General features: G+C 40.6%; 1 protein-coding gene and 1 pseudogene across 2 annotated transcripts in view; one reads left to right on the top strand and one right to left on the bottom strand.

Moving 5' to 3' along the window:
• The window catches only part of LOC308270682 (uncharacterized protein), a gene marked incomplete at both ends in the record, with an annotated part of 31,355 nt that extends 11,420 nt beyond the window's left edge, over positions 1-19,935 (top strand). The window contains 5 exons of the mRNA XM_080706714.1: positions 2,410-2,531; positions 5,628-5,738; positions 10,421-10,527; positions 15,448-15,538; positions 19,819-19,935. Of these exons, the coding sequence (XP_080562840.1) occupies positions 2,410-2,531; positions 5,628-5,738; positions 10,421-10,527; positions 15,448-15,538; positions 19,819-19,935 (548 nt within the window). The remainder of the gene's footprint in view (positions 1-2,409; positions 2,532-5,627; positions 5,739-10,420; positions 10,528-15,447; positions 15,539-19,818) is intronic.
• A 2,585-nt stretch (positions 19,936-22,520) lies between these two features.
• The window catches only part of LOC308270987 (SH3 domain-containing protein 19-like), an 83,529-nt pseudogene continuing 80,355 nt past the window's right edge, over positions 22,521-25,694 (bottom strand). Inside the window, exon 3 of the transcript in view lies at positions 22,521-24,315. The product of the transcript in view is annotated as an SH3 domain-containing protein 19-like (transcript). The remainder of the gene's footprint in view (positions 24,316-25,694) is intronic.

Below are 25,694 nucleotides of genomic sequence, written 5' to 3'. Positions count from 1 at the left end.
TTTCCAAATTTTAAAAATATAAAAAAAAATTACATAGTAAGGCTAGGTCACTTAATATCCCTGAGGACACATCTAGAGATGACTCTTGAGGCCCAAGAACTAACCAGAAATGACAGGGGAACTGACTCAGATTCAAGGTACTCAAACCAATCTTAATATATAAACCATTTGCTGACTTATTTATTTATTTTTTGGTGGTACTGGGGTTCCTGGAAGCCCTTCTTCCTCCGGGCTACACTCCCAGACCTATTTTATATTTTTGAAACAGGGTCTCTTACGCCAGCACGGCTGACTTCGAACCTGCGCGATCCTCCTGTCTCCGCCTCCCAAGCGCGGGGATTACAAGCGTGCGCCACCACGCCCGGCTTTGCAGACTTATTTATAATGAGAAATGTGATTTCCAAGGGTACTGAAATGTTCTTCCTGTAAAAACATCTGCTTCAGAATTCGGGTCATGATAAAACATTATTAGATGGGCATGGACTCAGAGGACAGAGACAGATAGATAATCATGAGAAAGAGTTTATTCTGGCCATGTTTGACCCAGTGAAGCTGGATCCCTGACCTATAATAGAGCAGCTGCAGTGACAGTAAGTCTTTTGCATATCTGCTTCTTGAGTACTGCACTTGTGTTCCAAACAGTAGACTGCACGGACTCCATGCTAAGATGTTAACTCTTCTGTTCAAACTGGGTTTGGCTATTGAGGCTGATGGTTTAAACATATTTCCCTGTTCACTTAGATTTAGAGTTGCTACTTAAAGTGGGCTGCCTTTGCAGGTCCGTAATCTTGTACATATTGATATTAGATATTATCATTCTCAAAGGTTAACCATTTTTGAATTTGGAATTTGTTGCTAGTACATATATATATTGGACCTGCATTATAATTTGGAGTTAAACTGACCTTATTGACTGGTTAAGATTTTTTCTAGTTAGTACTTAGCAGTATCCATTTTAAATAGTTGAAACTCACAGAATAAAAAGAACTTAAGACCAATAGAGGACAAACTAAAAGGTGAATTGTAACTATAAAATATATCAAAGAGATCTGATTTATAGAAATTGATAGGAGAGCTGTGCTTCACAAAGTCTGAAGATTAGACTATATCTTTCCATAAAAATTAGGTTACAAATAATGACTAGATATCAGAACAGTTCAGACAACTCTAATGAATCTGAATGAATAATGAATTTTCTCTGACAAGTTTAGATAACGGGTTTAGTAGTTAGATTAGTAGTTAGTAGTTAGATAACAGGTTATCTAACTACAAGACACTAATGGTGACGCTGTACCCGTGGAAGGCACTAGTGCGGCAGTGAAGGTTTGGAGGCCGAGTGTCCTAGGGAATAAGGACTCTGGTGGTGGAGGCCATGCCAAGAGTCACTCCTGAGGCCTTGCCACGCCCTTCACTCTGTTCCCAGGGATTCGCCTGCCTGTTTCCATTATATTTGCCACCTTTTGTTGGCTTGACCGACATCCCTGCCTTTCCTGACCATATCGTTATGTAGGACTAATAATGAGTTGCCTCCATATCAGAAAAGGAGCAGAGTCTAGCCATCCCAAATATTTCATCACAGAACTGGGGTGAGAAAATCGACTGGGAGGCTAGAAATGGTGGCAAACAAAGGGAAATCAGGGCAGTGTGTGGGGATGTCTAAATCTCCTGTACACCACTGCAGAACACACATCCTAGAGTGGTCAGGGCTGTCCCATCACACAGTTCCAGAGATGGTCATTTACATTGGTAGTGCACAGTCTGTGGAAGAGTGTGTGGCAGTTAAGCTTGATTCCAGGGTAGGGTGAGAAAGCCAGGTGGCGGGGAAGTGAGGAAGCCATCCCAGGCAGCAGCGGGTCATAGGGAGCAGACGGGGGACCCTCCAGATCTCAAGCATCAGCAAGAAGCAAGGACACAGAGAGAGGGGAAAGTGACCTAACTAGCTGGTCCCTGTGGGCCTTCGGAATGTCACAGACTTGGCATTTGTTTTCTTTAATACAGCTCACAGTACAGATTTGTCATCCTGAGGTTTTTTTTGTGTGTGTGGTGGTGGTGGTGGTACCAGAGATGAAACCCAGGGGCATTCTACTTCAGTGCTACACCCCCCAGCCCTGTGTTATTTTTTACTTGAAAACAAGGTCTCACTAAGTTGCTGAGGGCCTCACTAAGTTGCTGAGATCCTCAAACCTGCGATCCTCCTGTCTCCACCTCCCAAGTACCAGGATTACAGGTGTGTGGCACCACGCCTGGGACATTGATTTTTTTCTAAGTAAACTCTGGATGGCTTTTGTTGATTTAGAAAAAAAAAAAACATGAAATATACTTTATAAATAAAGGTAAAAATGAGAAGTACAGAATGCAATTGTTAATAGACAAGCACTGTTTGATGATCACTCTGTTCTAATTCTCCAGGGTTTATTTCTCATTCCTTTTCCCTCATGGAACTGAAGTTCATTTATCATCATGTCCTCCCAGATCTGTCAGGAAAGATCTTGGTTGACGTTGGCTCCAGACTCGGCACGGTGCTTTATGGGGTAAAGTGCAGCTTGTAGACATAATCAGAATGTGGAAAATAACTTTGTTCTGCTAGCAACAGCTTTGCCTGCCACCATTGAAGGTGACAGCTTGGCCTTATTTATTAAAGTAACAGAATAAGGTTGAAATAGTATAACAGCAGGTTCCTAGATTCCTTTTGATGGTAATGATTGAGTTTGGAATTTCAAAGAACAGCTGTCTGATTTCCTTTACTAGTTTGTCTCTACAGCACAAATAAAGAATGTAAACAAAACAGAAGCATGCAACACTCATAACACTTGGCTGGTTTTGGGGGGGGTTTTTGTTGTTGTTTTTTGGTACTGGGGATGGAACCCAGGGGCATTCTACCTCTGAGCTACACCCCCAGCCCTATTTTTTATTCCTTGAAACATGGTCTCACTGAGTTGCAAATGTCCTCACTAAGTAGCTGAGGCTGTCTGTGAACCACAATCCTCCTGTCTCAGCCTCCCAAATGCTGGGATTGCAAGCGTGCGCCACCACGCCCAGCTCACTTTGCTGTTTTATCAGTCACTACTGCCTTTTTTTTTTTTTTCCCTTCAGTGCTGGGGATTTGACCCCAGGGCCTCTCATATGCTAGGCAAGCATTCTACTGTTGAGCGACATACCCTGCTCCACTACTGCCCTCTCACCTCTTCTTTTTATCTGTACAGTACTAAAATAGTATGCTGAGCTTTGATAAGAACTGTTGTAAAACTGACATATTTACTTGGCCTTAGGAATTCCTGTATGACCATGAGAAAGTTATTTAATGCTCCTGGGCCGCTAGTCCCTCATCATTTATGAGCAGCCTAAATGACATTCAGGGACACATCTTGTTCCCATTTTTGCGATCCAAAATTTAAATGAATACGTTTGTTTCTCAAATAACGCTTTAATGTGGCTTTCTTTAAAAATTCACATCATGAATATTTCCAGTGTTCTTAAATAGTTTTATCAAAAACCTGAAATGTGGTTTCTGGTTATCATTAGTAGATGTGTTAAAACATGTGGCCAACAGCAGTAGAGGCTCATGCCAGAAACAGGCACTATCAGTTTGCAGTATCAGTGTCAGCCTTAAACAGAAACAATTAACTCTTTACTGCTACTTTGCAGTGGTCAGCTTTTATTCTATAATTAGGTAAAATAGCCACAATAGAAAATACATAGCTTGGTGGGTTTTGTTGTTATTTTGGTTTTTATTTTTTTATTTTTAGACAGGGTCTCACTGTATTGCCCAGCCTATCTCTAAACTCTGTGGGTGTGTGGAGATATGGGTGGTACTGGGGATGGAACCCAGGGGCATTCTACCTCCAAGCTACATCCCCAACCCTTTATTTTATTTTATTTTATTTTTGTATTTGAAACAAGGACTTGGTAGTTTGCTGATAGTCTTACTACATTGTTGAGACTGGCTGCATACCTGTGATGCTCCTGTCTCAGCCTCCCAAGTACTGGGATTATAAGTGTGTGCCACCACACCTGGATCCCTGAATTCTTTTTTTTTTTTTTTTTTTTTTTTTTTAGTATTGGGGATGGAACCCAGGGGCATTCTACCTCTGAGCTGTGCCCCCAGCCCTATTTATTTTTTTTTAAACAAGGTCTCACTGAGTTGCAGAGGGCCTCACTAAGTAGCTGAGGCTGTTCTTGAACCTCGATCCTCCTGTCTCAGCCTCCCGAATGCTGGGATTACAAGCATGGGCCACCACGCCCGGCTTGGATCCCTGAACCCTTGAGCTCAAGTGATCCTTCTGCCTCAGCCTCCTGAGTGCTGGGACTACAGGCACATGTCACCCTACCTGCCCATCTTTTTATCATTTGAAGAACATTAGAGATTAGAATTATTTACCATGTTTTGTCAAAACTAGCCAATTTTCTGATTTGTTCATAAAGCATAAGGCTGAAATCATCGTGGCTATATAGATATGGTGTCAGTGTTGAAAATTTTTATGTATTGACATTTTTCTCCATATTAAGTCACTGATTCATTCAATAAAAATTTTCTAAATACCTACACATATACATATATACCACAAAAAAATGCATATTCAAAATCTCATGATGGAGTTATAGTACAAACTTGGTTTTTACATATGTTGATTTAAAAAATGATCTTCAGAAAATATTTTGACCTTTCCCTCAAATTTTGTTATTGCAACCAAAAATACATAATACTCTGTAGTCAATGTTTTATTATCCTTATTAACTGATTGATTATCTTTGGCAGAGTGCCAGACACCAGACTGGCTTCCCTACGTTAACTTGTACATACCTTAGGCCACCTTCTCTCAGGGTCAAACTGTGTGGTTTTCCATTTTATTGCTTCCATACAGGCCACTTTTGCTTTCCCATGATGTTGCTTCCCGAGGAACTGCAGAAGTTGGGTATTAGGCACAGATTCTGTATTTGATTGCTTTGCTCATTCCCAAATTTGTTGAATATTTTATCAAGAAAATAAGGAATCAATCTTTAAAAGTATAACTATGTAATGAAGATTAATAACTATAATCAGGGTCTTGATCAGCATTAAGTTTGAGAGACTAAGTTTTATGTAAACGACAAGATCTTATTTTATTTTATTTTTTATTTATTTATTGGTGGTACTGGGGTTCCTGGAAGCCCTTCTACCTCCGGGCTACACTCCCAGACCTATTTTTTATACTTTTTTATTTGGAAACAGGGTCTCTTAAGCCAGCACCGCGGGCTTCAAACCTCTGTGATCCTCCTGTTTCCACTTCCCAAGCACGGGGATTACAAGCGTCTGCCACCACGCCCGGCTTTTTTGGATATTTTTAATGTTGGACTTTTACAATTTCAAGTAGAGATAAACCCACAATAAAAGTTGATTCATGCCGGGGGTGGTGGCGCATGGCTTGTAATCCCAGCATTTGGGAGGCTGAGACCAGAGGATCGCGGTTTTGTGGACAGCCTCAGCTACTTAGTGAGGCCCTCTGCAACTAAGACCCTGTTTCACAATAAAAAATAAAATTGGGTTGAGAGCATAGCTCAGAGGCAGAATGCCCCTGGGTTCCATCCCCAGTACTGCCAAAAAAAAAAAAAGTGTTTCATTTGCATCAAAATGTATCTTCCTATTTTAGGGTTACCTTTACAGCTCAGCACTGCAACTGTTTGGAGTAGAACTAAATGGAGACTTCTGCCAGCTGCAGGAAATGGTCATAAAAAAATATCAGTTCAGTGATAGAATAAAGGTATTCTTTAAAATGTATTTTGTTAACTATTAATATATCATAACAGCTCATTTTCTTCTGCATCATTTTCTAAACCTGTTCTTGGTTGCTGCTGTATAAAAACAGATGGATTTTATTTTTAAATATTAAAACATTAATAGAAATTAATTGTTATACAATTATATCACACTAACATATTTCTTTTCTTCCCTAATTTTACTAGAAAGAGTTTTTAGCCAGGTAGGGTATTGCACACCTGTAATCTCATCTACTTGGAGCTTGAGGCAGGAGGATCACAAGTTCAAGGCCAGCCTTTGCAATTTAACAAGACTCTGCCTCAAAAGTAAAAAAGAAAAAAGACTGAGGGTATAGCTCGGTGATAAAGTGTCAGATTAAGGATGGGGCGGGAATTTAGTTTTCTCCATGTATCTAATAGTTTTGTTAGCAGCAGTTTTTAGTCTCTAGAGATTGACTAGATATGTATTTTATTAATTGAACAGGCTATGTAATGTTTAAAGTTCACAGTTTTTTGTTTTGTTTTGTTTTTTGAGTTTTGAGTTTTGGAGATTGAATGAACCCGGAGGTATTCTGCCTCTGACCCACACCCCTGCCCCTATCCCTATTTTTTATCCTTTATTTTGAAACAAGGAGGGCCTGACTAAGTAGCCAAGACTCACAGAGTAGCCTATGATCCTCCTATCTCATCATCCCACGTACTGAGATGAAAAGCATGCACCACAGCGTGCACCGCCGTGTCCCACATGTTCTTAATCTTTTTCTAAGCTCTCAGGAGGTATTGCAGATGCTTCAGAATAGCAGTTCACAGTGCCTCTGGATAGGCTACAACAGGTTTTCTCTTTTTCCTTTTTTCTTTTTTTTTTTGGTGCTAGGGATTGAGCCTAGGGGCATTCTACTTCAGAGCTACATACCCAGCCCGTTTTATTTTTATTTGGAAACAGGGTCTCACCAATTTGCTGAGAGCCTCATGAAGTTGCTGAGACTGGCTTAGAACCTGTGATCCTCCTGTTTCAGCCTACAGGTATGTGTCACCACATCTGGCTAAGAGGAAAAATTTTACAAGGGAAAGGAATCATTTCACTAACATCCTAGACTCCTAATGGCATTCCAAGAAGTACTGAGTATCCGTGATGTTAAGGGCAGTGTAAAATTGAGAACATTTCTCAGTAATACTGCCAGGCATGGTGACGCACGCTTGTAATCTCAGTGCTTAGGAGGCTGAGACAGGAGGACCACGCAAGTTCAAAGCCAGCCTCAAGTACTTAGTGAGGCTCTCAGTAACTTGGAGAGACCCTGTTTCCAAATAAAGTATAAAATAGGTCTGGGAGTATAGCCCAGAGGTAGAAAGCCCCTGGGTTCCACCTCAGTACCACCAAAAAAAAAAAAAAAAAAACCTCATTAAGATCAAGGGTCTGATTTTTCTCTTTTTTAGTTTTATTATTTATTTGTTTTTACTGAGGATGGAACCCAAGGGCATTCTACCTCCAGGCTACATCCCCAGACCTATTCTGTATTTTTATTTGGAAACAGGGTCTCACTAAGTTGTTGATAGCCTCACTAAGCTTCAAGCCTGAAATCTTCCTGGCTCAGCCTCCCAAGTACTAGAATTATAAGCATGCACCAGCGTGCCTCTTTTTAATAATTGTGAGGGGTTTTGTTGGTTTTTTCAGTACTGGGGATTTTCCTTTTTTTACAAAAGGAAATTGTTTTATTCCCTCCCCAATCCCTTCTCACTCCCCCCCCCCCCCCCCGGGGATGGAACCCAGAAGCATTCAACATCCGAGCTACACCTTTTGCCCTATTTTTTATTCTTTATTTTGAAACAGGGTCTCACTTAAGTTGTGGGGCTTCACTAAGTAGCTGAAGCTGTCCCCAAATTGCGATCCTCCACAATCCTCCGGTTTTGCCTCCCAAATACTGGGATTGCAAGTGTGCACCACCACACCCGGCTCCCTTCTCACCCTATCTTAACAATTAAAAGGGAAATGATAATAGTGAATTAATACATTATCCAATAATAAATTCATGGGTTTTTCTCACTGTCCTATATACAATGAAATATAACACACTACTTTAACAACTATAAAACTAACAGGAATTTTTATTTTTTTATCGGTGCATTATATTCATACATCATATTGGGGTAAAAAACTTGTGTAGGCATATATGTACACATCACCCATTTAGCCCCTACTCTATTCCCATCCCATTCCTCCTTCCCATGCTTGGCTTCGTGGTTGGCTTTGATATGTTTAAGTACATTCTGTGTTTTAGAGAATTTCCTCTTCCCTCCTCCCATCCCCTCATTTAGGTTGTCTTGTTTGCTCCTCTATAGAATTTCCTTTTTTATCTAGAGTTCCTCCCATGACCCATTTCTCCTTAGCTTTTACATATTAGGGAAAGCATCCAATTTCTTATTTTTTGTGACTGACTCATCTTGCTTAGCATAATGTCCCTGAGTTCCATCCATTTCCCTGATAATGATGTAATTGAGTTTTTTTTAAATGGATGAGTAAAATTCCATTGTGTACATATCCCACAGTTTTATAATCCATTCATCTGTTGATGGACATCTTGGCTGGTTCCATAGTTTGGCTATGGTGAATTGTGCAGCTATGAACATAGATACACATGCATTAGTTTGGTACTTTTGTTTCCTTTCTTTTGGGTAGATACCCAGAAGTAGTATTGCTGGATCAAATGGTAGATTTGTTCCCATTCTTCTGAGGATTCTCCATACTGTTTTCCAAAGTGATGGCACTAATTTGCAATCCCACCAACAATGTTTTAGAGTTCCCACTTCTCCACATCCTCGCCAGCTTTTGTTGTTGTTTGTATTTTGAATGATTGCCATTCTAGTTTGAGTTAGGTGAAATCTCAGGGTAGGTTTGATCTGCATCTGTCTGATTGCCAATGATGTTGAGCATTTCTTCATGCATTTATTGGCCATTTGAATTTCTTCTTTCGTGAATTGTCTAGTTTGCTTGCCCATTTTTTGATTGGATGATTTGTTTTTTTAGTGTTGAGTTTCTTGAGTTCTCTGTATATTCTAGATATTAGTCCTCTATCAGAGGTGTAGGTGGCAAAAATCTTCTCCCTTTCTGTTGGTTCTCAATTGAGGTTCTTGACAGTTTCCTTTGCTGAACAGAAGCTCTTCAGTTTTATGCAATCCCATGTATTGATTCACCTTTTAATTTGTTGTGCCTTTGGGGTCTTGTTGAGAAAGTGTTTATCTGTGCTTATGTGTTGCAGTATTGGACCTATGCCCTCTTCAAGGAGCTTAAAAGTCTCTGGTTTGATTTCCAGGTCTTTGATCCATCTTGAATTGACTCTTGTGAGAGGTGAGAAAATGGGATTAATTGTCAATTTTGTGCATACTGTTAACCAGTTTTGCCAACACACCATTTGTTGAACAGGCTATCTTTTCCAGTGTATGTTTTTGGCCCCTTTGTCAAAAATCAATTGGCTGAAAGTGTGTGAACTTGTTTCTGGTTCTTCTATTCTGCTCCATTGGTCTATGTATCTGTTTTTGTGCCAGTGCCATGCTGTTTTTATTACAGTGCTTTGTAGAATAGTTTAAAGTCATGTATTGTGATTCCTCCTGCATGGTTTCTGTTGCTGAGAACTACTTTGGCTATTCTGAGCTTTTTGTTATTCCAAATAAATTTAAGGACTGATTTTCCTATGTCTGTGAGGAATGATCTTGGTAGTTTAATGGGCATTGCATTGGATCTATAGATCACTTTTGGAAGGATGGCCATTTTAATGATATTTATTCTGCCTGTCCATGAACATGGAAGATCTTTCCATCTTCTAAGATCTTTTTTGATTTCTTTTTTCATTGTTTTATAATTTTCTTTGTAGAGATCTTTTACTCCTTGGTTAAGTTTATTCCTAAGTTTTTTTTTTTTTTTTTTTTTTTTGTGGGAGATCTCAGTGGAAGTGTTTTCTGAATTTCTTTTTCAGTGGATTTATGGTTGGTGTACAGAAAAGCTTCTGATTTTTTAAGATTGATTTAGTATCCAGACACTTTGCTGAATTTGTTGATCAGTTCTATAAGCCTTTTGGTTGAGTTTGTTGGGTTTTCTAAATATAGTATCATGTTATCTGTAAATAGTGAAAGTTTGAGTTCTTCTTTTCCTATTTGTACTCCTTTGATTTCCTTTTCTTGCCTTATTGCTCTGGCTAGAGTCTCTAGTACTATATTGAAGAAAAGTGGTGATAATGGACATCCTTGTCTCGTTCCTGTTTTTAGGGGGAATTCTTAGAAGTTTTTCCCCATTTAATATGATGTTGGCAGTGGGCTTATTGTAGATTGCCTTTATGATGTTGAGATATGTTCCTTTTATTCCAATTCTCTGCAGTGCTTTTATCATAAATGGATGTTGGATTTTATCAAATGGTTTTTCAGCATCTATTGAAATGATCATGTGATTTTTGTCTTTGATTCTGTTTATATGATGAATTACATGGATTGATTTTCGTATATTGAACCAGCCTTACATCCCTGGGATGAACCCTACCTGGTCATGATGTATGATTTTCTTTATGTGGTTTTGAATGCGTGTTGCTAGTATTTTGTTTAGTATTTTTGCATCCAAGTTCATCAGAGATACAGGCCTGTAAGTGTGAACCACCACACCTGGCTTATTCCTGTTCTCTTAAATGAATGCATTCTTTTTTAGGTCCTTCATGCAGATATCTGTACCCAGGATTCACTTCTGCAAAATGCAGATGTTGTTATAATGAATAATGTCTTCGAATATTTCCTTAATGAGGCAGAACAGGCCAGGTGCGTATTTATTCAAGCAAGAAATCTGTTATTGAAATATATCCACCAGGTATGAAGAGATTGGTATAGTAGGAATGTTTTCATATTAAACTTTTATAAAGTAACCTCAACTACAAGATTATTTTAACAAAGAAATATGTTATATATGACAAAAATAAAAAACTATCTGACTTTGTAAAATGTCAACTTCTAATTTTTGTGTGTGAGTATATACTGGGAGTAGAGCCCACGAGCATTCTACCTTCAAACTAAACCCCCCAGCCCTATTTTTATTTTTATTTTGAAATAAATGAGAGTCTCGCTACTTGCTGAGGCTGTCTTTAACCCTGCAGTCCTCTTCTCTCAGCCTCCCAAATTCTGGGATTACAGGCATTTGCCACTACACCCAGCTTATGTCCCTTTTCTTTCTTTTTTTTTTTTTTTTGGTGATACTGGGGGTGGAATCCAGGAGCCTTCTACCTCCAGGCTACACCCCCAGAGGTATTTTATGTTTTATTTGGAAGCAGGTTCTCACTAAGTTACAAAGGGCTTCATTAAGTAGCTGAGGCTGGCTTCGAACCCACGTGGGTCTCCTATCTCAGCCTCCCAAGTACTGGGATTACAAGCGTACGCCACCACACCCAGCACATCTAATTTTTAACAGATATAAAATGATCGTAGGATCCAAACATTTGCTTAAGTAGTTAAGGATACAATTAGATAACAGTCCCAGTGTTTCTTTGTAGTTATTATTTTCTACCTTTTCTTCTCTGTGAAGTAACATCAGTACTTTGGAGGCTGAGACAGGTGGAGCCTCAGCAACTTAGCAAAACTCTTAAACAACCTAATGAGACTCTATTTCAAAACAAAAAAATAAAAGGGGCTGGGTGTGTAGCTCAAAGGTAGAATGCTCCTGGGTTCAATTTCCAGTACCAAAATAATAGTAATAGAATATGCTGTTCTGTCACAAAATAATGAGAATCAACTAAGGCATATGAGTACTCTAGATGCAGGAAACCTCCTTTCCACATGTATGAAGTGGAATTACACTAATGTATTTACTTTTCTGTTATAGGTTTCTGTTGCACAAAGATTAAAATGCACAGAATTGTAGGCCAAATAATTGATGCTGGATAGAATCCTGAATGGCTAAACCTCTTTAATCTGCCACCACTTCGTTAATGTCACTATGAAATTAACAATTTAAATTTCTTTTTTTTTTCCAGGTCTGGGGATGTAACCCAGGGCCATTCGACCTCTGAGCTATAGCCCCTGCCCTATTTTTTATTCTTTATTTTGAAACAAGGTCTCACTGAGTTGCAGAGGGCCTCACTAAGTAGCTGAGGCTGTCCGCAAACCACAATCCTCCGGTCTCAGCCTCCCGAATGCTGGGATTACAAGCATGCGCCACTTTCCAATTTAAATAATTTGATAGCTGGTGGTAGTGGCACACGCTTGTAATCATAGTACTTGGTAGGCTGAAACAGAACAATTGTGGGTTCACTGCCAGCCTCAGCTACTTAATGAGACCATGTTTCAAAATAAAGAATAAAAAATAGGGCTGGGGTGTAGCTTGAAGGTAGAATGCCCCTGGGTTCCAGCCCAAGTACTGCAAATAATAATAATAATAATAATAATAATAATAATAATAATAAATTTGAAAAGAAGCTTGCCCAGCAGAAAGCCAGTCATTTGGTCATACTTCACCAAGATTGGGAGAGGATCTGGGTCATACACTACAGCCCAGCAGTATATTGTGAACACAGATGTTTTCATCATAGTCCCCTCTTTAAACATAACTTCCAGTAAACAAAGTATGATTTGCTTTTTGCCTTTAAAGTTAATGACAAGTAGCCGGGCGTGGTGACGACAGGAGGATCGCACAGGTTCAAAGCCCTGAGGTAGAAAAGCTTGGGGTTCCACCCTCAGTACCACAAAAACAAAAATTAATGACAGGTAACCAAAATATTACATAAATGTTTGAAAATAAAATATTCCCAGGTTTGATTTTTATTAAAAAATCAAAAAATTGATTATGGAAATTTTCTGAATATTGAAAATATTGAAAGCTGGGTGTGGTGGCACATGCTTGTAATCCCTAGCTATACCCCCTGTCGCCCTTTTTTTTTTTTTTTTTTTTGGGTGGTGGTACTGGGGATGGAACCCCAGGGGCTTTCTACCTCCAGGCTGCACTCCCAGACCTATTTTATATTTTATTTGGTAACAGGGTCTCACTTAGTTGCCGAGAGCCTCACTAAGTAGCTGAGGCTGGCTTTGAACCTGCACGATCCTCCTGTCTCAGCCTCCCAAGCACGGGTATTACAAGTGTGCGCCACCACACCTGGCTCCCCCTGCCCTATTTTTTATTTTTTATTTTGAAACCGGGTCTCACTGAGTTGTAAAGGGCCTCACTAAGTAGCTGAGACTGTCTGGGAACCACGAACCTCCGGTCTCAGCCAGTGTCCCTTTAGGACCTCAAGAATTTTTTATTTTTTGGTTTTGTTTTGTTTTAGTGGTTGTAATGGTATTAGCAGTTGAGCCCCAGGGCATTTTATCTCCAAACTACACCCCCATCCCTATTTTATTTTTATTTTGAAAATGGTCTTGCTAGGCTGATGAGAATCTCACTACTTGCTGAGGCTGTCCTCAAACCTCCAAGCCTCTTGTTTCAGCCTCCCAAGTACTAGGATCATAGGCATGTACTACCATATCCGGCTTCTGTTATTTTTATTTTTGTCTTATGGCACTAGAGATTGAACCCAGAGGTATTCTACCTCTGAGCTACCCCCCCCCCAGCCCTATTATATTGTTTATTTGGAAGCAGGATCTTGCTAAGTTGCTAAAACTGGTCTAGAACCTACAATCCTCCTGTCTCAGCCTTTTTTTTTTTTTTTTTTAATGTTTCCCAGTGTCTGATAAAACTTAACATTCTGGGTCTTTTGTTTTACTTTGCTTTGTTTGTAGCCTGGGTAATAAAAACATTGTTACAGGCATGCTTTAAATTAAGTTTGTTTTTTTTTTAATAGTTTACTTTTTTTGTGCAGTTTGAGGTTTGTAGCAGAATCAAAGAAATGTCAAGATTCCCTCTGGACTTATCTCACATTTGCATAGCCTCCTCCATTGTTAGGTTTTTTGGTTTTTTTTTTTGTGTGTGTGTGTGTGGCACTGGGGGTGGAACCCAGAGGCTTTCTACCTCCAGGCTATACTCCCAGACCTATTTTTATATTTTATTTGGAAACAGGGTCTCACTAAGATGCTGAGAGCCTCACACAGTAGCTGAGGCTGGCTTCGAACCTGTGCGATCCTCCTGTCTCAGCCTCCCAAGCGCGGGGATTACAAGCGTGCGCCACCACGCCTGGCTCCTCCATTGTTAGCACCCCATTAGAGTAGTGCATTTACTAAAAGTGATGAATCTATGATATACCATAATCACCCAAAGTTCCTAATTTTCATTGGGGTTCACTTTTAGTGTTGGACAGATTTGGATAAATGTATGATGATATGTATCCACCATTAAAATACCATACAAAGTCCTTTTTTTTTTTTTTTGCAGGTCTGGGGATAGAACCCAGAGGTATTTGACCTCCAAGCTACACCCCCTCTGCCCAATATTTTATTCTTTATTTTGAAACAGGGTCTCACTGAGTTGCAGAGGGCCTCACTAAGTAGCTGAGGCTGTCTGTGAACCGCGATCCTCTGGTCTTAGCCTCCCAAATGCTGGGATTACAAGCGTGCGCCACCACGCCCAGCTCAAGTACTTTCATTGCCCTAAAAATGCCCTCTGCTCCACCTGTCCCTAGATCTTTTCGCTGTCTCTGTGGTTTTACCATTTTCAGACTATCATAGTTAGAATCATATAGAATATGGCCTTTTCAGTTGGTTTATGTCATTTAGTGATATTCGCTTAAGTTCCTCCTCTGACTGCCTTTTTGATAGCTTGCTTTTCAGTGTTGAGCTATTGTCTGGATGTACCACAGATGATCAATTCCCCTGCTGAGGGACATCTTGGTTGCTTCCATTTTGGCAGTTATGAATGAAATCGCTGTGAACGTTTATTTGCAGATTTATATGTAGACATAAGTTTTCAGTTCCTGAAGGTGAATACCAAGGAGCACAATTGCTAGGTTGTGTAGTAAAAATATATAGTTTTTAAGCAAAGTGTAGTAATGCATGCCTATATTCTCAGTACCTGGAAGGCTGAAACAGGAGGACTGCAAGTTCAAGACCAGCTGTAGCAACTTATCTAGACCCTGTTTCAAAATAAAAAATAAAAATGGCTGGGCTCAGTGATAGAATGCCCTTGGGTTCAATCTTTCAATTGGGATTCCCCCAATACTACCATATGAGGGGGAGAAATAGTGTTGTATGTATGTCTGTATCTCTGTCTCCATCTGTCTGTGTGTCTGTCTCTCTCACTAAAGGCTGAACCTCTGAGCTATACCCTCCAGTCTTTTGTTTTTTGTTCTGAAACAAGGTCTCACTAGAGGCTGGTCTTGAACCTGTGGTCCTCCTGTCTCAGCTTCCCAAGTACTGGTATTACAGGGTGCACCACCATGCCCAGTATATGTCTTTTCGTGTATGTGTGGTACTGAGGATGGAACCCATAAGCCTTCTACCTCCAGGTCTATTTTATTTTTTATTTGGAAGCAGGGTCTCACTAAATTGCTGAGAGCCTTACTAGGTTGCTGAGGCTGGCTTTGAACCTGCCATCCTCCTCTCTCCACCTTCCAAGTACTGGAATTACAAGTGTGCACCACCGTGCCCAGGGCTGTATGTCTTATAAGTAACTGCCAAATTGTCTCCCAGTCTTTTTATAGTCCCACCAGCAATAAATGAGAGTTCAGTACTCCACATCTTTGCCAGTATTGGGTGTTGTCATTGTTCTGCATTTTGTCTCTTCTAATACGTATGTAGTAATATCTTATTTTTAATGTGTTGTAGAGCCTGGGAATATATCAGCCGTAATGTAAGGAAGCAAAGATCATTATTACTGACAGTACCAAGTCTTGAAGAATCTCTCTCACGTCTTCAGGTACATGAGCCACTTTTCTAGTATTTTTATTGTCAGAACTTTTCTCCTGTGTTGACTTTTGTTGTGTGATTGTTTTTATTTGTTTTTTCCAAATAGCTATTATAGTACTCCAGAAATGTTCTGTCTGAAATAGTGACAGATAGTACGATCTTATTGTGTAAGCTGTTGTTTGTGGTTTATTTCCTGGCCTCAAGTGCTCTGAAATTTTAATTCTTATCTGGATATAGATTCCCTTCTCTGCAGTTTTCTAACTGTGGGGTCATAGCTTGGGTTACTTAACACTGTTGAAGATTTGTAAGGGGCTTAGGACATTCACATTATAACTTTTCTTTTACAACAAAGGAACAAAGTTACTCAACATTTAAAATTAAATGAATAGACTGGAAGACTCTGTATTTTGTGCATTTAGGCCTCAAAGACAGTTTGAAATCTTGCACAACCATTTCTTTGTTCCCTAGATTTTTTATATAAAAAAGGCTGAGCCCAGTACATGGGAAGCTGAGACAGGAGGATCTCAGACTCCTAGCCAGCCTCAGCTCCTTAGGCTCTCTGCAACTCCGTGAGACTATTTTAAAATAAAGAATAAAAAATAGTTCTGGGGAGCTGGGTTTGGTGATGCATGCTTGTAAGTCCAACATTCGGGAGGCTGAGACAGGAGGACTGTGGTTCGTGGACAGCCCTTTGCAACTCAGTGAGACCCTCTTTCAAAATAAAGAATAAAAAATAGGGCTGGGGGGATAGTTTGGAGGTAGACTAGAATACCCCTAGGTTCCATCCCGAGTACCACAAAAAAAAAAGTTCTGGGGGTGGAGGTAGCTTGGAGATAAAATACCCCTGGATTCAATCTCTAGCTCTGCAAAAGGAGGGGGAAAAAAAGGCTGATTTATTTATTTATTTATTTATTTATTTATTTATTTATTTATTTATTTTAATGCGGTACTAGGAATGGAACCTACAGGCATTCTACCTCTGTGCTACACCCCCAGCCCTATTTTTATTCTTCCTTTATTTATTTACTTATTTTTGTGGTACTGGGAATGGAACCCAGGGGCATTCTACCTCCAAGCTACACCCCCAGCCTCATTTTTAATTCGTTATTTTGAAACAGGGTCTCACTGAGTTGCAAAAGGCTTCACTAAGTAGCTGGGGCTGGTCTTGAACCATGATCCTCCTGTCTCAACCTCCTAAATGCTGAGATTACAAGCATGCACCACTATGCCCAGATTTTATTCTTTACTTTGAAACAGGGTCTCACTAAATTGCAGGGGGCCTCCTTAATTAGCTGAGAACTGCAATCCTCTGTCTTAGCCTCCCAAGTACTGGGATTACTAGCGTGCACCACCATGCCTGGCTCAAAAGACTGATACCTATAATAATAAAATTCAACCCAATAAATTAACACTTATTTTAAGTTAATTAGTATTTGTGAAGCTGAATGTGTTGGCGCATGGATGTAATCCCAGCATTTGGAGGCTGAGATAGGAGAATCGCAGGTTCGAGAACAGTCTCAGCTACTTAGTGAGGCTATAGTGAGACCTTGTTTCAAAATAAATAATTTAAAAAAGGGGGGGGGCTAGGGATGTAGCTCAGAAGTAGAATGCCCCTGGGTTCCATACCCAGTACCAAAAAAAAAAAAAAAAAAAAAATATATATATATATATATATATATATATATATATATATATATATCGTATTTGTCAAACTCTGAGATCCCCAGATGTGAGGTACTATCCTTTTTCTTTCCTCCCTCCCTCTCTCTCTCTCTCTCTCTCTCTCTCTCTCTCTCTCTCTTTTTTTTTTTTTTTTTTTGTGGTACTAATGATTGAACCCAGGGGCATTCTACCTCTGAACTATACCCCTAGATTATTTTTTATTTTATTTTGAAATAGGATCTTGCTACCATACCCTACCATCAAACCTGCCATCTTCCTTTCTCAGCCTCAGAGGTACTGGGATTACAGGCATGCACCACAGTGCCCAGTTTATTATATTTGTTAATATAGAATATTGTCATTTTCTTTAGTGAAGATTTTCTTTTGCATAAGTACTCCTTAATAAGTTAAGTACCTATTTCCTCCTTTAAAAAATCATCAAGCCAAGTATGGTAGCATATACTTGTAATCTCAGTACTTGGGAAGCTGAGACAGAAGGATTGCAGGTTTGTAGCCAACCTCAACTACTTAGTGAGACCCTCCACATCTTAGTGAAACCCTGTTTCAAAATAAAGAATAAAAAAATTGTCCAGGTGTGGTGGCACATGATTGTAATCCTGGCAGTTGGGAGACTGAGACAGGAGGATAGCAGTTCATGGACAGCCTCAGCTACTTAGGCAGTATATAACTCAGTGAGACTCTTTCAAAATAAAGAATAAAAAATAGGGCTGGGGGTGTTGCTCTGAAGTAGAATGCCCCTGGGTTCCATCCCAAGTACTGGAGAACAAAAAAAAAGAACAAATTATATTAAAGTTAATTCATAGCCAGGTATGTTGGCACACGCTTGTAAGACCATCATTTGGGAGGCTGTGACAGGAGGATCATGGTTCGCCGTCAGCCTCAGCTACTTAGTGAGGCCCTTTGCAACTCAGTGAGAACCTATTTCAAAATTAAAAATAGGGCTGGGGGTATAGCTCAGAGGTAGAATGCCCCTGGGTTCCATCCCCAGTACTGCAAAAAATTAAAAAATTAAAGTTAATTCATGCTTGTTATAGCAAATAAGAAATGTATGTGTATATATATAAAGTTGTGCTGGTAATGGTGGCACATACGTGTAATTCCTGTACTTGGGAGGTTGAGATGGGAGGCATGTAGGTTTGAGGCCAACCTCAGCAATTTAGCAAGACCCTGTTTCTAAATTAAAAAGGCTGGATATAGCCACGCACACCTGTAACCCCAGTACTTGGGAGACTGAGACAAGAGTTCATGGCCAGCCTCAGCAATCTTGTGAGGCTGTCCGCAACTTAGTGTTACCGTGTTTCACAATAAAAAATAAAATAGACTAGGGGTGTAGTTCAGAGGTAGACTGCCCTTGGCTTCAATTTCTAGTGCCAAAAGACAAAGGAAAGGTGCTATTTTTTTTTTTTTTTTTTTTTTTTTTGGTACTGGGGAATGGAACCCAGGGGCATTCTACCTCCGACCATCACCCCCAGCCCTATTTTTTATTCTTTTGTGTGTGTATGTGTGGTACTGGGGTTCCTGGAAGCCCTTCTACCTCCGGGCTACACTCCCAGACCTATTTTATATTTTTTTTATTTGGAAACAGGGTCTCTTAAGCCAGCGAGGCTGGCTACGAACTAGTGTGATCCTCCTGTCTCCGCCTCCCAAGCGCAGGGATTTCAAGAGTGCGCCACCACGCCCGGCTATGGTGCTCATTTTCATTTCCTCCCTGTGAGATTCCTCCATCAGAGGTGTGATCCAACTTAGTTTTCCATATTCACAAAAACATACCTTTTTGAATATATGATCTCCAGGTTATGTTAATTTCTATATATGGAAATAATTTAGTAATTTTTGATTTACTGAAATTATAGCTTTTGCCCTAAATACAAAAATCTGTTCAAATACCCATTGGAAATTATTATTTATGAATGAATCTTGTACATAAGTTCTTGAAAACTCTGTTGCCTTCCTGCTTAAGAAAACATCTTTGATCATCAGATACATGTAGTGTTGGCTGCAGCGTTTCTCTGGCAGGGACTCAAGTTTGCCACCTAAAGGGAGGGTGTAATGAAGAATGTGGTAGGATTCTCCCCACTGTGTATATAAGAGCAGTTTCTCTGTGCTATGTGTATTCCCATTGTTATTTTCATCTTTTATTTTTAATTACTCTATATTTATTCTTTCAAAATCACAGTAAATTAAGTCTTTAAATCCACAGACCTGTCATTTAGTACAACAAAACATTATTCATGTGACAACATGTACTTCTGTTTATTGCAGTAAAAATCTGTCCTGCCAGGCGGTGGTACACACTTGTAATCCCAGTATTTGGGAGGCTGAAACAGAAGAATTGCAGATTCTCGGCCAGCCTCAGCAACTTGGTGAGGCCCTCTGCAACTTAATGAGACCCTGTTTCAGAACAAAAAATGAAATGGGACTGGGGATATAGCTCAGCTAGAATGTCTCTGGGTTCAATCCCTAATACTACACACACACACACACACACACACACACACACACACACATCTCTACTAATTAATTACGAGTGACGATTTTATGAAATTCCAGAAAATAGGATAATTTTGCAATTTTCATGTTTGTTTATAATCTTTTTTTTTTCTCTAGGTTAATATACAGTTATCCCTCTGGGTCGAAGAGGTACCACTGAACTATGATGTATACCCACCAAAGGACATTGACAGAGAAGCTCTTGAACAAATCCATCTATATAGGATTCTCTAGCATTAAAATTCATATTTTCTATATAGTCAACTTTCAAATTTTGTCCACATGGTTGCATATTTGTTAATAATTGTATATGTATATATTCAACTTTTTTCTGCTTTGCATGATAATTAAATATTTATCTGAAATTTTATTTTCTGTTTTCTTATGCTGTTAACAATAAGATGGACTTGGGCATGGTGGCATGCACTTGTAATCCCAGTACTTGGAAAGCTGAGACAGGAGGATTGCAGGTTCACAGCCAGCCTCAACTACTTAATGAGGCCTTGTTTCAAAATAAAATAGAGCTGGGGCTGTAGCTCAGAGGTAGAAGTCCCCTGGTTCAATCTCCAGTACTACAAAAAAAAAAAAAAAAAAAAAAAGCCAGGCATGGTGGTGCACACCTATAATCCCAGTACTTGGGTGGCTGAGACAGCAGGAGGATCAAGGTTCAAGGCCAGCCTTAGCAATTTAGCTAAGTTTTAAACTTAGCTAAATTTTTATTTATTTATTTATTTATTGGTGGTACTGGGGTTCCTGGAAACCCTTCTACTTCCAGGCTACACTCCCAGACCTATATTATACTTTTTTATGGAAACAGGCTCTCTTAAGCCAGCACAGCTGACTTCGAACCTGCGCAATCCTCCTGTCTCCGCCTCCCAAGCGCAGGGGATTACAAGCGTGTGCCACCACATCCGGTTTAGCTAAATTTTAAAAGAAAGGCCTGGGGTAGAGCCTGGCGTGGTGGCTCATGCTTGAAATCCCAGGACTGGAGAGTCTGAGATAGGATGGCAGATTTGTGGCCTGCCTCAGCTACTTAGTGAGGCCTCTGCAACTTAGTAAGACTCAGTTTCAAAAATAAAGAATAAAGCTGGGCGTGGGTGCATGCTTGTAATTCCTGCTCTTGGGAGGCTAAGACAGGAGGATCCTGCAGGTTCCAAACCATCCTCAGCTAATTAATGAGGCTCTCAGTAACTTAGTGAGACCCTGTTTCCAAACAAAATATAAAATAAGGCTAGGAGTATAGCCCGGAGGTAGAAAGCCTCTGGGTTTCACCCCCAGTACCACACAAAAAAATAAATAAATAAAAAATAAAGAATAAGCTGGGAGTGATGGCGCACAATTGTAATCCCAGTACTTGGGAGGCTGAGACAGGAGGATCTGGGTTCACAGACAGCCTCAGCTACTTAGGCCCTTTGCAACTCAGCAAGACCCTGTTTCAAAATAAAGAATAAAAAATAGGGCTGGGGGTGTAACTCAGATGTAGAATGCCTCTATCCCTAGTACTGAAAAAAAAAAAAAAAAAAGAAACACCAAGCCAGTATTTGGGAGGCTGAGACAGAAGGAATGCTGTTCGTGAACAGCCTTAGCTACTTAGGCCTTCTGCAACTCAGTGAGACCCTGTTTCAAAATAAAGAATAAAAAATTAGGACTGGGGATGTAGCTTGTAGGTAGAATGCCCTTGGGTTCCATCTCCAGTACCGCAAAAAAAAAAAAAAAAGGGAAAACATGTTTTCTGACCAGTTAATATACAGACTATGTATATTAACTGAATTTAGATAAACACACCTTGACATACACAGGGAAAAATACATAAATGGAATACAAGCTGGAATACTTATTTATCTCTTTATATTAAGAAATATCTGAAACAAATTGATAGATTAAAAAATCACAGTTGTATTAAAGTTCCTCATTTCCAAGAGCATTCAGATTCCAACTGGTCCTTGCCAACAACAGTGATTCTCTAGTTGCTATGTTCTCTGACACTGATTGGTATTCTCGAATTTCTACTTTCTTAGAGGAAGATGAGAAAAGAAAAGCAATATAACCTTATAGAAATAAATTGAATATGATTTAATGAAATATAAATTAATGAAAATGCAATCTTACAAACTCAGAAGGGAAAATGAATGTAAAATCTCAATGGAATTAATGATAGAAAAAGATCACAAGTTATAGTTTTATGTATTTATGTAAGTATACATACATTTATTTATTTAGTTTGTAGTACCGGGGATGTAACCCAGGGGCATTCTACCTCTGAGTTACACCCCCAGCCCTATTTTTTTTTTTTATTTATTTTGAAACAGGGTCTCACTGAGTTGCAAAAGACCTCCTTAAGTACCTGAGGCTGCCTGCGAACTGCAATCCTCCTGTCTCCACCTCCCAAATGCTGGGATTACAAGTGTGTGCCACCACTTCTTGTTTATTTTTATTTTTTTAGAAAAAGAACTTTTTAAATTTTTTTTTATTGGTGCACTGTATTCATATATCATAATGGGATAAAAAAAAAAACTTTTGTAGACATACATGCACACATCGCCCAGTTAGCCCCTACCCAATCCCCACCCCATTCCCTCCCCATCCCTCCTTCCCATGCTTGGCTTAGTGGTTGACATCTAGTATTAGAGCAATTTATCCAAAATTAACAATGATAATCTCACATAACAGTTTCATTTTTCTGATACCAAGCTTTTGATGACTTAAAGATAACATTTCAATATTTCTTTTTGCTTTCTTTCTTACCAGAGAATATTTTTTTAAAAGGCAGTTTTTTATTTATTGTTCTGGTTGCAGAAAGTTTAGGGGGAGGTGGTCTCTCAGTTTTTATTTATTGTTCTGGTTGCAGAAAGTTTAGGGGGAGGTGGTCTCTCAGGGGCCCCTTGGGAGGCCTTCTAGTTGGAATGGCTTTTCCATTTATGGGTCTTGGTGGCAACCTTGGAAGTCCTCGCAAAAGATCTCCTGTCTCACCAGCATGGTCTGAATCCAAGTTTCTAGTTCTGTCAACATTACTGAGTTTTCTTGATGCTGTACTGAAAGTATTTCCAATAGGTTTTTCAGCAGGGAATGGAGGTGGGCTTTGTAGATCCTCCTGTAAACATTTTCCTGGTTTGGAAATTCGAATTACTGTGGGCTTCCTGGTGGTTGTTGGTTGAACTGCTCTTTCTTTTGTTGGTTCTTTTTTTGTGGGGAGCTGAAAGGGATCAAGAACCATCTCAGATCCGGCAGGTTCTTCAGCCGGGCTCCCAGGCATGGTGGGCAAAACATCATCATCAAAGCTGATGAGGTCAGTGTCCTCCAGCGGCCTGCTCTGCGGCACTAGAGCCGGGGTTTGGCTGGGGGACCTTCTGTTAACAACCTGAATGCTTTGGCTTGTGATGCCACTGGGAGCTGGGGAGGAGCAGAGATGGGTTTTGGCAGAGCTGAAGGGTAGGTGGGGTTTTCTGAGGAAACTGATTTCTTCAGCAGCAGAGGCCGGGGAACAGGAGTTGGGACCTTTTTCCCAACATCAGTGCTCTCAGCCATGGGCCCTCCTCCGGAAATCTCATATTAACATTTCTTATAAGGCCAGGAGTTGGTTTCTTTGGCAATTCAGGTTTGGTTACTGGGACACTTCTCGCTTCTTGTGGGGTGAGCCCTTCCCTGGAGGTCACCCTGAGTCGGTTTTCAGTCCAAGAGTCCATTCTCCAGAAGCTCTGTTAGCAGCTGGTTTGGGAGCCACAGAAGGTTTCCCTGAGGAAACAGCAGGCTTTGGAGGAAGTGTTCGAGGAGTAATTTCTGGGCAGTCCTGAGGTTTCTGTGTGGGTCTGACCCTCAAATGCTTTGATCCTTGAACAATACTATTTTGGCTTTGTTCTGTGTTCATAATGTCCATCACTGCCTGCCTATCTAAGTTGTTGGTATTATCCAACAGACTGGAGCTGGCCCGGGGAGGATTCCTCCTTTGGGACCGATGTGCTGATTGTCTGGTAATTTTTTTCTTTAATATTAGTATCTCTAGCTAGTGGTCTGAGGTTGCTTTTTGATCTTGGTCTTAGCACTGGACATCTTGTAGCACTGGGGTTTTCTGGACAATTCTGTTCTTCAGAAATATCAAAGACTATTAAGGGAGCCACGTTTGGGGCGAGGCTGCTGAGGAAAGCCAAAGAGGCTTAAGAGGTGCCTGTAGTGTTTGAGGCAGATTGTTGTCTAGTTCTTCCAAAGAGCCAGTCTGAGTTGCAGAAGTAATAGCGTGTCTTGGAGTGGCAGCAGCATCATTATTATTTGTAGTATCAACTTGAACTTGGTTGATTTCTTTTATGACTTGTTCATAAGAGGGTGGGAGCTTAGGAGGAACCAGCTCATTTGGCCTCCAAGGTCCTGCAGGAGTTGCGGGGGGGGGGGGGGGCAGTCCTGGAGGTGGGGCTCCTGGAAACCACGAGGTTGAGGCTCAGCTGCCACAAGGGTGATCTCTGGGCGCCTTCTATCTCGATGAAGTTCACTCTGAATAAAATTCCGAGAAGCTATAAAAGAAGGAATAAAATCTCTGGATCACGGCTCTAATGGGTGACAAGGGTCCTTGGCTTGAAGAACGATGCTCTGGTTTATTTCGTTCGTTGCAATCTGCGGCCTCGTCTGTCCTCCCTCAGCCCCTCCGCGGGCTCCACCTGCGGGGGCCCCCTGCCTCCGCCTGCCCCGGCCTCGCCGCCCGCCCCAAGAACTTTTTTTTAATGGGGATTGAACTCAGGGGCTTTCTAACTCTTAGCTACACCCTCAGCCCCAGTTGATTTTAAATTTCTAAATAGCACCCCATCAAGTGGCTGAGGCTCTAGCTAAATGGCTGAGACTGCCTCACAACTGCTATCCTCCAGTCTCTGGCTCCAGGTACTGGATTATAGTATGTGCCACCATTCCTAGATTATGTATAAGCTTTTCAGTGTTTATACGCTTCCTTTTTTTTTTTTTTTTTTGCGGGTCTGGGGATGGAACCCAGAGGCATTTGACCTCCAAGCTACACCCCCTGCCCTATTTTTTATTCTTTTTCTTTTTTTTTTTTGGTGGTACTGGGGTTCCTGGAAGCCCTTCTATCTCTGGCTACACTCCCAGACCTATTTTTACATTTTTATTTGGAAACAGGGTCTCCTAAGCCAGCGCTCGCGGCTAGCTTCGAACCTGTGCGATCCTCCTGTCTCTGCCTCCCAAGCGCGGGGATTACAAGCGTGCGCCACCACGCCCGGCTATTTTTTATTCTTTATTTTGAAACAGGGTCTCACTGAGTTGCAGAGGGCCGTACTAAGTAGCTGAGGCTGTCCACGACCCGGATCCTCCTGTCTCAGCCTCCCAAATGCTGGGATTATAACCGTGCGCCACCACACCCAGTTTTTGGTGGTTTTCTTGAAGCACTTTTCATTGTGGTTTTAATCTAATGCTTGCCTCTGACAATTTCAGCCTTTAAATGATGTCTTTAGGTCATTTGTATTTACAGACTATTGATATGTCTGAGATTAATTTTACCATTTTTCGACTTCCTTTATTTGTCCCATCTGTGATCCTCCTGTCTCATTTTCCCAAGCACAGGGATTACGGACGTGAGCCACGATGCATGGCTCTAAAACCATTTTTTTCGGGGGGTGGTACTGGGGTTCCTGGAAGCCCTTCTACCTCCAGGCTACACTCCCAGACCTATTTTATATTTTTGAAACAGGGTCTCCTAAGCCAGCGTGCGCGGCTGGCTTCGAACCTGCGGGATCCTCCTGTCTCCGCCTCCCAAGTGCAGGGATTACAAGCGTGCGCCACCACGCCCGGCTTCCAACCCTATTTTATTGCTTATTTTGAAACAGGGTCTCACTATGTTGCTGAAGCTAGTTGTGAACCTGTAATCCTCCTGTCTCAGCCTCCCAAATACTGGGATTACAGATGTGCACCACCCCACCTGGCTTCATAGATCATTATATTTCAAAGCAAGAAAAAAATATTTTGTTTATCTACACATTTGCCTTTTCTGACACTCTTTT

This window comes from Muscardinus avellanarius (assembly GCF_963383645.1).
Source record: "Muscardinus avellanarius genome assembly, chromosome: 12".
Classification (NCBI taxonomy): domain Eukaryota; kingdom Metazoa; phylum Chordata; class Mammalia; order Rodentia; family Gliridae; genus Muscardinus; species Muscardinus avellanarius.
Note: the sequence above shows the minus strand (reverse complement) of the source record. Positions and strands in the feature narration are given on the sequence as shown.